The sequence below is a fragment of the Sapajus apella genome, unplaced genomic scaffold, assembly GCF_009761245.1.
Source record: "Sapajus apella isolate SASKATOON/1434 unplaced genomic scaffold, GSC_monkey_1.0 scaffold124, whole genome shotgun sequence".
Classification (NCBI taxonomy): domain Eukaryota; kingdom Metazoa; phylum Chordata; class Mammalia; order Primates; family Cebidae; genus Sapajus; species Sapajus apella.
Genome location: NW_022437064.1, coordinates 3,591,094 through 3,604,920, shown reverse-complemented (window position 1 = coordinate 3,604,920; position 13,827 = coordinate 3,591,094). Strand labels below are relative to the sequence as shown.

At 37.1% G+C, this 13,827-nt stretch overlaps 1 protein-coding gene across 1 annotated transcript in view; it reads left to right on the top strand.

The window, feature by feature from the left end:
• Positions 1 to 1,102: 1,102 nt before the first annotated feature.
• Positions 1,103 to 13,827, top strand: part of CUNH4orf17 (chromosome unknown C4orf17 homolog) — a 51,990-nt gene continuing 39,265 nt past the window's right edge. Inside the window, exons 1-3 of the mRNA XM_032261545.1 lie at positions 1,103 to 2,987; positions 7,535 to 7,600; positions 10,304 to 10,523. Of these exons, the coding sequence (XP_032117436.1) occupies positions 10,391 to 10,523 (133 nt within the window). The 5' untranslated portion in view covers positions 1,103 to 2,987; positions 7,535 to 7,600; positions 10,304 to 10,390. The remainder of the gene's footprint in view (positions 2,988 to 7,534; positions 7,601 to 10,303; positions 10,524 to 13,827) is intronic.

The window sequence follows — 13,827 nt, the reverse complement described above, 5'->3', positions numbered from 1 at the left end:
ACCATGGCTTTTAGGCCATGCCCCTCCTGGTTCACCTGTGAAGCAGGGGCACCCAGCTCCTATGCCTGTGGCTATGGCACACTTCTCACTCACCCCTCAGTTCTGGCCAAGGGGGTTTGTCTCCACTGAAGATTATATCATGAATCTCAGTTGGGAGCTTCTTTCTGCCTGTGACCACCACCTGAGTTAGCTGGTAGATTTATGCAAGGTCTGTGAGGTAGGATCAGGAATGGTTTCCCTTCACCACTGATGGAGACTGGAAATGAATATAAAGCCTGTTCTAATGCCAATTCTTCTCATATACTCCCCACAACTCACTAAATCAGCTCCAGTACTGGGTACAGTTAAGGCCTTCCCTCGTGGCCTGGATTACCTAAAGTTAAGGCCTTCCCCCATGGCCTGAATTGCCATGTTTCCCAGTAGGAGTGTATGTTCCAGAGGTAGTCTATACCCTTTTCACTCTGGGGGACTTACAGTTTTCTACCTGGCTCACAGTGTAGGCTACAGTCCAATACTTCTTTCAAAGGTATGTGGCTTTCAATTTTCTTATTACATTCCTGTGTTTGCTTCTTGGAAGAAAGTTCACATGAGACTCTGTACACACTATTTTGTCTTTCCAAGTGGGAGAGGCATGATAACAATGCCTCCAATCTGGTATCTTGGGGGAAAAAGAATAAACTCCCCTAGCGCTTTGAATATATCATCCTACTCCTTCCTGCTCTACAAGTTTCTAGGGGAAAATCTGCTAATGGTCCTATGGAGGTTACATTGTACACAATGAATCACTTTTCTTTTGCTGCCTTCAGTATTCTTTCACTTTTGACAATTTGATTATATTGTGTCTTGATGTGGATTTCCTTAGGTTTATACTATTTGGGATCTTTTGGGCTTCATTAATCTAGATGACTATTTCCCTCTCCAGATTTAGAAGTTTTCAACCAATCTTCCTTCTTTTTCTTTCTTTCTCCATTCCATTTTCTTTTCTTCTTTCTTTCTTTCTTTCTTTCTTTCTCTTTCTTTCTTTTTTTCTTTCTTTTCTCTTTTTCTTTCTTCCTTCCTTCCTTCCTCCCTCCCTTCCTTCCCTCTTTCCTTCTTTCTTTCTTCTTTCCTCTTGTTATGTTGCCTAGACTGGAGTGAAGTGGGTATTCACAGACATAAACATAGCACATTATAGCCTTCAACTCCTCAGCTCAGACCATTCTCCTGTCTCAGTCTCTTTAGCAGCAGGGACTAGTGGCATCCACTGCCATACCTGGCTCAATCATTATTTCTTTAAACAAGCTTTCTGCCCCTTTCTCACTTCTCCTTCTGGAACATTCATAATTCATATATTAGTTTGCTTGATGGTGTTCCATATGACCTTTGTCTTTCATCACTTTTTTTCATTCTATTTACTTTTGTTCTTGTGACTGGATACTTTTTAAATTTTTAATTTTTTGAGACGGGGTCTTACTCTGTTACCCAGGCTGGAGTAGAGTGGCACAATCTTGACTTGCTGCAGCCTCTGCCTCTTGGGCTCAAGCAATTCTCCCACCTTCTTCCCACCCAGTAGCTGGGCTCACAGGGGCACCACCACGCCTGGCTAATTTTTTGTATTTTTGGTAGAGACAGGTTTCACCCTGTTGTGAAGGCTGATCTCAAACTCCTGAACTGAGGAGATCCGCCTGCCTCGACCTCCCAAAATGCTGGGGTTACAGGTATGAGCCACCATGTCCAGCCTGACTGGATAATTTTAAATGGCATGTATTCAAAAATTACTGGGCTTTTCTTCTGCTTGATCTAGTCTGCCATTGAGTCCCTCTGGTAAAAATTGTCAGTTCAATTATTGTATTCTTTATCTCTAGAATTTCTGTGTGGTTCTTTTTTATGGTTTTTAAGCTGATATTCTCATTTTGTTCATTTTTCATTTTTCTGATTTCATTTAGTTATCTGTATTGTCTTATATAACTCACTGAGTTTCTATGAAATGATTATTTTGAATTGTCAGGCAATTCACAGATCTTTCCTTAAGACCAGTTGATAGTGCTTTTTTTCCCCTTCTTTGTTTGTGTCATAGTTCCCTGACTCATTATATTTCTTGTAGCTTTGTGTTGGTGTCTGTATATTTGAAAAAATAGCCACCTCTCCCATTCATTAGGCCTGGGTTCAACATGGAAAGCCCTTCACCAATCAGCCTAGCTAGAGATTTTGGGAGCCTCTTAATCATTTTCTAGGGATATGTATACTTCGCTTCCCTCCTTTCCTTCTGAGGAAGAAGATTAAGCAGAATTGTGCTAGCTGTGGTGAGCTACCCACCTCTTTTCTTTATTCTTGACTTCCCCTAGGAATTTAAACTATTCTGATTCTCTCAGTGTTCTGAGTGAGGCAGAACAGAAAGAAGTCTCTTGAGCACTGTGCCAGAATGCCAGAAATGATGAACATATGCTTCACTCTCTTCTTTATTCCTGAATGGAGCATCCACAAGCTAAAGCAATTTCTCCCAGTTCAGAGCTGTGCCAACTTGGGGGAGGGGCTGATGCAGGTAAACTAAAATTGTTCTTCCAACTAATTTCAATGTGGCTGATATCAGTATTTTTGCTCATCTGGGGTACTTCTTAACTGGAAGCTGAAATATGTGTAAAGCTATTTTGCTCTGTATATCATTGTTAACTTATCATTGTTAAATATATAATTGTTTCTATAGGGAGATGAGGGCTTAGAACTTCCTGTTCCATCATCTTTTGATATCAAGGAATTATAAATTTTAAAGGTGGTTTTGTTGTATTTTTACTTTTTTGTGTGTTTGGAAATAATATTATTCTACCTCATAAAAGAAAACAAAATCAAATCATAGTGTCAGAAGAGACTCTAGAGATAATCTTAATCCATAACTCCTGAGAAGACCAGAAAAGTCAATGTTATCAGCCAGAAAATGTTGTAAGCCAAAGTGACTCCTATGCCTGCCAAAGGAGACTATATGGGGTTGGTTATGACTGGACAATAACAAGGTAAGTAACTGGGCTTAGGAGTTCTGCTACAGTGCTCTTCTAAGAAGAAACTATATTTTCTTTTTTTAAAATTGTATTGTGGTGACAGGGTCTTGGTATGTTGCTCAGGCTGATCTTGAACTCCTGGCTTCAAACAATCCTCCCACCCCAGTCTTCCAAAACACTGACATTATAGGTATAAGCCACCATACCTGGCCTGAAGCTTTATATTTTCTGCCTATCCAATGTGAACTCAGATTTTAAACCTATGAAGAGAACTCTGAGGGTTTATTCACTTTTATGAAGAGCTTCTTTTTAATTCTTTTGAAGTTTTCAGTTACTCATATTCTTAGAGGAAGGTATGGCTAACAGGAAGTCTTTGGAAAAGAGCTGGGTGAGAATTCTCGAAAGGCTGCAGTCAAGGTATGTGCTCTGGCTTGGGTCTTCTTTTGAGGTTCTCTTTCAAGGTCCTTCTTTTGAGGTTCTCAAGGTTGTTGGCAGATTCATTGTTTCTGAGGTCCTTCTTTTGAGGTTCTCATGGTTGTTGGCAGATTCATTTCTTTCCCAGCTGTAGGACTCCTAACGCCTTGCTTCTTTAAGGTCAGCAGGGGAACATCTCTGATATTGAGTAAGGCCTACATCTTCTTTTAAAGGGCTTATCTGATTAGGTTGGGCCAGCCCAAAATAATCTCCTTTCAATTAACAGAGCTTGATAAACTCAAAGTCATTCTGATTAGGGACTTTATATCTGTAAAATCTCTTCATCTTTGCCAGAAAATGCAACCTAATTGCAGGAGCAATATTATATTAACAGGTCTACTCACACTCAAGAGAAGGAGATAACACAGAGTATGTACACCACAGGGAGGAAATCTTGGGGGCCATTGTAGAATTCTTTCTATGTCACTTACGTCAGCATTTTTGTTGTGCTCTAGAGATTTCAGACTGAAAAGTACTGTTTTCTGTGATTGTAGATACTTGTTACAAATTTGAGACTGAAACATATGCTTTTAAAATTGACAGAACAGAGTATAGCGTAGACAAGACACCAGATAAAATTAAAGTTTATTCTTCCACTGTGGTAAATTAGCATCTCTTCCTTTCAGAAATCACTTACATTGCTTTTTCATATGTTAATCAGACCTCTGTGGAAATGCAAAGTGAGAATTTTAAGTGATCAAAATAAATAGGCCTAACTAGTTCACAGCTCTGAGATGTGACCACACTGCTTATTCATGGAGAGAACAGACCAAGTGGCTTCAACAACAGAAATTTATATTTTCAAGGTTCTGGAGGCTGAAAGTCCAAGATCAAGGTACTAGCAGGTTTAGTTTTTGCTGAAGCCTTGTCTTAGTCAATTTGGGCTGCTATAACAAAATACCCTAGACTGGCTGACTTATAAACAATAGAAACTTATTTCTTACAGTTATGGAAGCTGGTAAGGCTAAGATCAAGGCACTGACAGATTCAATGTCTGGTGAGGAGCCACTTACTGGTGATAGATATCCCTTTCTTGCTTTGTCCTAACATGGCCAGCTCATGCAAAAAGACAAAAGTGCTCTGATGTCACTTCCTTTTAGTATAAAGACAACAGGACTGTAAGATTAGGGTCTAACCATTATAACCTTATTTAAGCTTAATCACCTCCTTAAGGACTCCATCTGCAAATACAGTCACATTGGGGATTAGAGATTAAGATATAAATTTGTTGGGGGACACAACTCAGTTCATAACAATTATCAAAATATCTGTGGACAATGAACAATCTGTGGATTTCCTGCTGATCATGATCCCCAGATAATGTTTAAAAATCACGAATTACCATTCGTAAATATATGCACATATTCCAAAAAAAACTCTCCATCTATTTTCTTTGCTAAAATAATAGAGTATCCAAGGCAACAAAGATACCTGTGCTACCCTGAGCAGTGCAGCAGAACAAACTTTGTCTTTTTTATTCTGACACAATTAATGCAGAGAAGCCAGTTGTATTATTTTTTTCCTAGTAATGAGACCAGAAAATTCCCCCTGGGTCTTCACAATGGGAAAATAACATAGTTACATAGCCAGGTACATGTTTTTCTCTAGTGGCCCTCTCTAAGGGAAAGCACAGAACACAGTGTGTAGACTTCTACACAGAGTTAGGTACTAATGTCAGGATCTATGGTTGAGATTGCTTTTTATAACCCAATATACACTTTGTTTCTCTCTTGTTAGAGCTTCTGTTTTAGAATGGGGTGTCAATGTGCCGTGTTAAGAAACTACATTTTGTATCCTTCCTTGCAGCTATAAATGGTTAATGCAACCTAGATTATTGTCTGCGACCACGAAAAGGCTCTTACAAAGGGGGCAGAGAGCTAGCACATACCCTTCTCAGCCCTTACCTCCTCAACCTTCCTCTTGTTTCCTGCTTGGAGTACGGATTTGATATGTGCAAATATAGCAGCCATCTTGGATGACTAGAACTTCAGAAACTATCTTGGACGAGGGCTAACTTCAAAAATGGAAGCCAAATATAAACAAAGATGGACCTAAAACATAGATGAAGCCGAGGTCCATAATGATGCTTCATAAAGTTTCCATACCAACCCTAGACGGTTGAACTCTTTCATGTGAGGAAGAAATAAATACATGTCTATCTTACTTAAAATAGTATTTCTGCTCTCTATTATTAGCTGTAAAAAAGTTTCTCAACTGATACAAACTGAAGACTAAATATCTCAAAATATGAAAATTACCTTAGAAAGTCAATTAGATCTGCCATAAAATCCCCCATAAACTACAGTAAAGCAGGGAGGCATAAATCATGAATGGGTTATGGGCAAAGGCATTTAAGCCTTTAATTCTTGGGCCAGTCAAGAAAATAGACCAATTAGGCTATCTACTTGCACTGTTTTAAGTTAGCATTTGCCTTTCAGAAATTGTCTATATTGCTTTCAGAGACTGTAACTCAGAAATTCAAAATCACATGTATTATGAAAAATCTTGTGAAGCACCACACGTACATGTGTGTATGTTTCTCTATGACTTCTAATTACAATATTTTTTCATGGCTGTTGAACAAGTCATCAGCACATTCTGACTACCAGAGCAGTGTAGTCCATTCACAATTATTAGAAACTCCTTAAAAGCATGTATACCTTCTCCCATTGGTTTTTGATTAAGCTAAACTTGGTTATACCATAACTGTTCTTTAAGCAGAATTGTGGGAAAAAGTATACATTTGATTTATATTGCTTTTTGTTTTATATTTCTCATTTTTCTTTCTCTTGCATTGGATTTAACTCCACTGTATGTACAAAACTGAGGAAAGTCCCTTGTGGCCACGTGGTTTCATCAAGTGGGTAACTGGAGGTCTGAGAAGATTCTAGAATTTAGATTTTTCTAAGGAATGTTACCACGTTGCTAAGCTATGTAACATATCTTAACCAGGGAGCCACATAGGCTCCTTGGAGTAAGAGTGTGAGAAACTGGAAGAAGACAGTTGTATGCTTTTGGAAGCATTTGAGATTGGGCTGTCTCTACCAATTAAAAACTTCTAGCTTAAGTGCAGAGATTTAAGGAAATCAACAAAAATTCAGCCTAGACATATTATGAGGCTGGGAGGTTATCAACAGACTTGAGTTCCTGTCAGCAAGATCACCTGCTTTTAATACTGTCCTCAGGTATAATTTTAAATTTATCTTAGAATAATGTTCTAACATTTTAGATGTGAGTTAGTTAATAGTCCTCAAATTCATTCTTTTTTCAAGATTATGTAAAACCCAAATAAATCTGTTTTAAGAAAATGAAATATGCAAAGTCTGTAGACTAAAGACATTTATTCTGTGGAAAACATCTAGTTCTATTTAACAAGTATTTATTGAGCATTTACTATGTGGCTGACCATATTCTAGGTTTTGGGAATGCAAAGATAAAAAACTGAGCTAGATCATTGCCTACTTGATTATCACATCCTTTTGAGAGGAGCAGAAAATAAAGAAATGTAAAATAAATAATATCAGGGAGTGATACACACTACAAAGATAGCTTAAGGAGGGAAAGGGCTAGAGACCAATAAAGGCTGGGATGATGGTGGGAGCTACTTTTGAGAGGGAGTTAGAAAGGCTTTTGGAGAAAGTGTCCTTTAGACAGAGAAATAAGTGAGGGAGAAAGCCATCAGTATTAATATTTGGCTTTCATTTTTGAAGTTATCTCTTGTCCAAGAGGGTTTCTAAAGTCTCAGTTATCCAAGACCTAAGGGGTGTAAATTCCAGGATAAAGGGGATCTGCAAATGCAGATTTGGTATTCATCACCTAAATAATGGTCTTTATATCCCTATGAATTCATAAGAACTTTCAGCTATTTATTAATCAGATACAATATTCTTTCTGCGTCAGTATACATTTTATACATGTGCTATTTTGGAGTAAGAATATTAATATTTAATATAGATTTACATGGCATGTTCTAAGTAACAATGGTCAGAGTTAGAAATAGGTGGATTAATAATGCTTTTAAAACCACCTATTTTGAAGATTTTGTGTTATTTAGTCTGAATAAAATTTAATAATTTACTAATATATAGGTAGATTCAAAAGGCTATAGGAAAGGAAATACTGCTTCCAGAAGTATTTACACAATTCTGTGAAAGGTAAATACTAACTTTAATTAAATTTTCCTACAGACTTACCTCTACAGAGTTTTCTTTTCCTTTTCTGAATTAGCATCACAATTAAAATAGAAGTATAAATGGAACTCAGCTACCTTCATTCAGGAAATCTCTTGGGTTCATCTTTAAGTCATGAAGCCTCAGCCTAGGTTTTACAACACATAGGTAGTGAGATGAGACTCAAGATATTTACTAACAATAGCTAAAATACTCAGGTTTGCAGATTATTTACTTTTAAAAAGCAATTTAGTACCAAGAAGGGTGAATTACCTGGCATTTATTTGCAATGCCATGTGCTTACATGATTGGAGTTAGAACCCATAATGTAGCTCTTCTGAGCAATAGTCACTAACACACCATAGTTGAATCAGCAGTGTGTAGTACATTGCTTCCCCACAATTTTGAAATGCGTTAAAAAAAATCTAAACGTGAAGAAAATGTGTCTTCCACACAAACATCATCTATCATGTGTATTATGGTGGGGAAAATGGGCTGAGAACCAACATTCTACATCACATAGCAATTACCTATTAGGTTAAAATACTGGAAACAAGTGTGTAGTTTATATTGATTTTTCATTTGTGCATGTGTATGTGTTTTGTACACAAATCCCATCCATGAAGATATCTCCCAAAGGCCCTATTTCCTAATACTGTCACATTGGTGATTAGGTTTCAAAATATGAATTTGGTGTTGGGGGGACACAATCATTTATATCATAGTCAACACAATGTATATTTTGAATTTTGGAGAATTTTTAGTGATATATGTGGATACAATATTTATATATTATCTTTACTCCTTAAGCATTATTCTTGAACAATAAAAAGTCGTAACATCAGATTAAACTTCTTGTAAGCCAAGAGTAAGTACTATAGCATCTTCTTAACTTAAGGTATAAAAACAAGATGAATTTCAGACTTCCAGGAGGCACTGCTATTTTAATAAGAGGAAGAAAATAATTATCTGCATTGTTTTCTTGTTGACCTTTTGTACCAAAATTTAAAGTGTATCACTACCTTTTAAGCTAATCTAAGAGAATTGATGTGGGACAGACACACATAGTAGAATAACTGAATAGTATCAGCTGACATTTAAGTCAATTTCATCAGGTTATAGATGAACAGACTGAAATCTAGGCAATAAAGCGATTAATCTGTGGTCACTTTGCTAGTTAGTGACAAATCTGGGACCATAAATCCTATTTTTGAAATTCTGGTTTAATGTCTTTTTCACTCTCCAAATTGCTTGCTGTACACCTTTCCACCTCAATACAAATAAAAAGCAAATTTACTGGCTTAATTGTACAAAAGGTCCCACACTGAAAGAATGATCAAGTCTAAAGTGTAATTTAAACAAAGAGGTTAGAACTAGCTCCTCAACAGTGATATTCATAAAGAACAATATAAAAATACACTTTATTGGTAGATAGATATTTCTGAATTTAATGTCTACATTTATTTTATCCAACCTAGGATAATTTTATTATTTATATATATCAAACTGAATTTCCTGAAAACCAGATGTTCTGTGGCAACAAGCCTGGGAATTTATACATCATGCCCTCTAAGTATATAGCACGAAACACTTAAACATAGATTGCTTTGGTTTAAAAAGATAGTCAGTGATCTAAAAATATCCATCTCAACAAAATCCTGAGATCAATTTCTAGAATATGAACATTTTTTTGACACTGCAAATTATTCTAACCAAAAAAATCTCTGCTATGGTTATAAATAAAATGTGTATTTCCTAATTCTGGCATGGTGAATAAGATTTCCATTTAAGATAGAAAAAATACAACAGGCACTAGAAAATCATCCTTCCTGGATTTCAAAAGTAGTATACTATCTACTTTTATAGTAGTATACTAGATAGTAGTATACTATCCAAGCTTACTTAAAGTAATGTACTTTCTTTAAGTAAGCCATTATTTAAAGTTTAAATAATGGCTTTTTATGTTCTTAACCCAGAAATATTCTTTTCTACATGGTTGTGAATTCACTAAAATACATAACATTGTCTTTAATCTCCGAGGTCTAAAATGTCTTAAATCTCCGAGGTCTAAAATCTCCTAGGTGTCTAAAAATGTTTGCTGAAGGACCAATAACTGTTACTGAGTATTGCAAACAACAATATGGCAAAGGTTCTCTGGTTTATCATCTCTACATATATCACTCTTTTGGATGTTTTTCCTCCTTCAGGTTTTACCATTCTCTCAGAAGATGATACACATTTATGATGCTGGGTTTTATAAGTGCAATATGAAAGGTCTTAACTTAAAATTAATTCAATGTAAAGTGTATTTGTGAGTATTGCATTTAAAAGTCATCATTTAAGTTTACTATATCAAAATTGATAGTCATGTAATACATTTTTGTGTTGGTAAGTCAACAAAGTGAGCTCAAATGAAAGTAAAAACAGAATATACTTTATACTTTTTACATATGTGATATAAATATTTCAAAATCAAACACTTTGGTTTTCCCATAGGAAAATTTTTTATGATCCATCCATGCTTGTACTTTTCAATGTTTATGAAAATTTGTTCTGAAAGCAAAATAGACTCACATTGCTGTAACCTGAGAAACAATTTAGTTCAAACAAAGGAGATGGAAAAATATTTGATGTGTAAGAAAGTGACAAGAAACTCTTGTCAGAATGTTTGTCATTTTGTGATTTCAGGGTCTGAGCACATCTGGAAGTGAGGTCAATCAATTTAGACTCCAAAAACTTTTGTGGCAACAGTGGAGAGGGGAAAATAAACACTCCATGAACATGAACCTCAACCCCTCGACATCTGCTCTTCGGATTGAGGGCAAAGGCAGCCATATTACGGCTAGAAATGTAAGCTGCTTTCTAGTCAGGCACACCCCTCATCCCAGAAGAGTCTGTCACATCAAAGGTAAGGTGGCTTAAGGTCCTAGTATGTAGATGTAGAATGTACTATTCTCTACACTTGGGCCATTTGATAATTCTGGTGGGTAAACACAAGGCTGCTAGTCAAAATATTTAACTACTGGCAAGGTATGGTCATTGACTATTGGGACTAGGTGCCAGCACTGGAGTGAGAGTCAAGGCCTGCAGTCCCTCTCTTTGCCAGACAGTAACCCTTAAATCACTTGATTGTTAGGATAGGTGGCTGGAGAGAGGCCAAGGTGGCAAGGGAAATAGGGACCACTCAGAGCTCAGGGCAGCCTTGACCAATTGATATAAAAATATTTCAGTATTTTAACAATGCACACATCCATGTTAGCATCTACATGCTAAATATCATCCCTAAGGAAGCATATGTTTTACTCCTGCCTCCTTCCCTTATGTCTTGTCTTTTCTCCCTCCCTCCTTGCCTCCTGCCCTCATTCTCTCCCTCCATCTCTTTCTTTTTCCTTCCTCTCTCCTTTCCTACCTTTTACTTTAACTTTATATGATAGGATTACTCAAAATTACACATTAATAACTGTATTTTCCTTTTGAGGGAGGCAGTTCAATTGAGCTTGGATTGAAGAATTTTAAAATTATACAGTTTTTAAACACATCTTGTATTCTGAGATGTTTTGAGAGGTACAAAGAGAAAAGGGTTCTGATGTTTTGAGAGGTACAATTCTCAAGGTTATGAAATGTATGTAAAACAAGCAGAACTGTTTTGACTTCACAAGGTGAACCAGTCAATTCACTTAGGATGGTGTGACTGTGTGATACCCCCCACATACAAAGTAGCATATCAACATTGGTTACTGGTTGTAATTTAAATAGATCCTCACACCCATCCCTGAGTTTCTTATCCCCAAGAGAAATGCTGCCATAGTGAGCCCCAGCAGATGAAAATGTGTCATATTCCTTAGGTGACAGAAAAAGTGATATTAAAAACCAATGTTATTTGGCTTAGGCAAATAATTCATGACTAAGACCACAAAAGCAAATGCGACCAAAACAAAAATAAATAAATGGGACCTAATTAAACTAAAAAGCTTCTGCACAGCAAAAGAAATTATCAGCAGAGTAAACTGACAACCCACAGAGTGGGAGAAAATATTTTCAAACTATGCATTCAACAAAGTACTAATATCTAGAATCTACAAGGAACTCAAACAAATCAGCAAGAAAAAAAACAAAACAAATATTCCCATCAAAAAGTGGGCAAATAACATGAATACCAAATTCTCCAAAGAAGATATACAAACAGCCAACAAACATGAAAAAATGCTCAACATCACTAATTATCAAGGAAATACAAATTAAAACCACAATGAGATATCACCTTACTCCTGTAAGTATAGCCAGATATAGGTGAAGGGGAGGAAGGCAGCAAATCACACTGCCATGTGTGTACCTATGCAACAATCTTACATGTTCTTCACATGTACCCAAAAACCTAAAATGCAATAAAAAAAAAGTCAAAAAACAAAAGATGTTGGCATAGTTGTGGTGAAAGGGGAACACTTTTACACTTATGGTAGAAATGTAAGTTAGTATATAATCACTAAAGGTACCTGCCCAGCAGCTCTGAATTAACAACGGAGCTCACAGCTCAGCATTTGAGCTCCTATAAAGAAGAGACCATCTCCTCAAGCAGCTCCCTGACCCCTGTATATCCAAAGAGCCACCTCATAAAGGAGAGATCAGACTGACACTTGGCGGGTATCCTTCTGGGACAAAGATAGCAGAAGAAGAAAACTGGTAACAACCCTTACTGTTCTACAGCTGCTGCAGGTGATCCCCAGGCAAGCAGGGCCTGGAGTGGACCTCAGCAGACCTACAGCAGAGGTGCCAGGCTGTTAGAAGGAAAACTAAGAAACAGAAATAACCTCATCATCAACAAACAGAACATCCACTCAGAGACCCAATCTGAAAGCCAGCAACTACAAAGACGACAGGTGGATAAATCCATAAAGATGGGAAGAAACCAGCGCAAAAAGGATGAAAACACCCGAACCAGAACACCTCTCCTCCTATAAGGGATCACAACTCCTCACTAGCAAGGGAACAAGGTTGGAGGGAGAACGAGTGTGATGAAATGACAGAATCAGACTTCAGAAGGTGGGTAGTAAGCAACTTATGTGAATTAAAAGAACATGTTCTAACCCAATGCAAAGAAACTAAGAACCTTGAAAAAAGATTTGACAAAATGCTAACGAGAATGGACAAAATAGAAAGGAATATAAGTGAATTGATGGAGCTGAAAAACACAACACGAGAACTTCGCGAAGCATGCACAAGTATCAACAGCCAAATTGACCATGCAGAAGAAAGGATATCAGAGGTCGAAGATCAACTCAATGAAATAAAACGGGAAGGCAAGAATAGAGAAAAAAGGGTAAAAAGGAATGAACAAAGTCTCCAAGAAATGTGGGACTATGTGAAAAGACCTAATCTACGTTTGATAGGTGTAACTGAAAGTGACGAAGAAAATGAATCCAAGCTAGAAAATACTCTTCAGGATATTATCCAGGAAAACTTCCCCAACCTAGCAAGGCAGGCAAATATTCAAGTCCAGGAAATACAGAGAATACCACAAAGATATTCCTCAAGAAGAGCAACCCCAACGCACATAATCATCAGATTCACCAGGGTTGAAATGAAGGAGAAAATACTAAGGGCAGCCAGAGAGAAAGGTCGGATTACCCACAAATGGAAGTCCATCAGACTCACAGCAGATCTCTCAGCAGAAGCCCTACAAGCCAGAAGAGAGTGGGGACCAATATTCAACAACCTTAAAGAAAAGAACTTTCAACCCAGAATCTCCTATCGAGCCAAACTAAGCTTCATAAGTGAAGGAAAAATAAAATCCTTTGTGAACATGCAAGTACTCAGAGATTTTGTCACCACCAGGCCAGCTTTACAAGAGCTCCTGAAAGAGGCTCTATGCATATAAAGGAACAACCAGTACCAGACACTCCAAAAACATGCCAAATGGTAAAGAGAATCAACACAATGAAGAATCTGCATCAACTAATGGGCAAAACAGCCAGCTAGCACCAAAATGGCAGTATCAAATTCACTCATAACAATATTAACCCTAAATGTAAATGGACTAAATGCCCCAATCAAAAGACACAGACTGGCAAATTGGATAAGAAGACAAAACCCATCGGTGTGCTGTATCCAGGAAACCCATCTCACATGCAAGGATACACAAAGGCTCAAAATAAAGGGATGGAGGAAGATTTACCAAGCAAATGGAGAGCAAAAAAAAAGCAGGAGTTGCAATT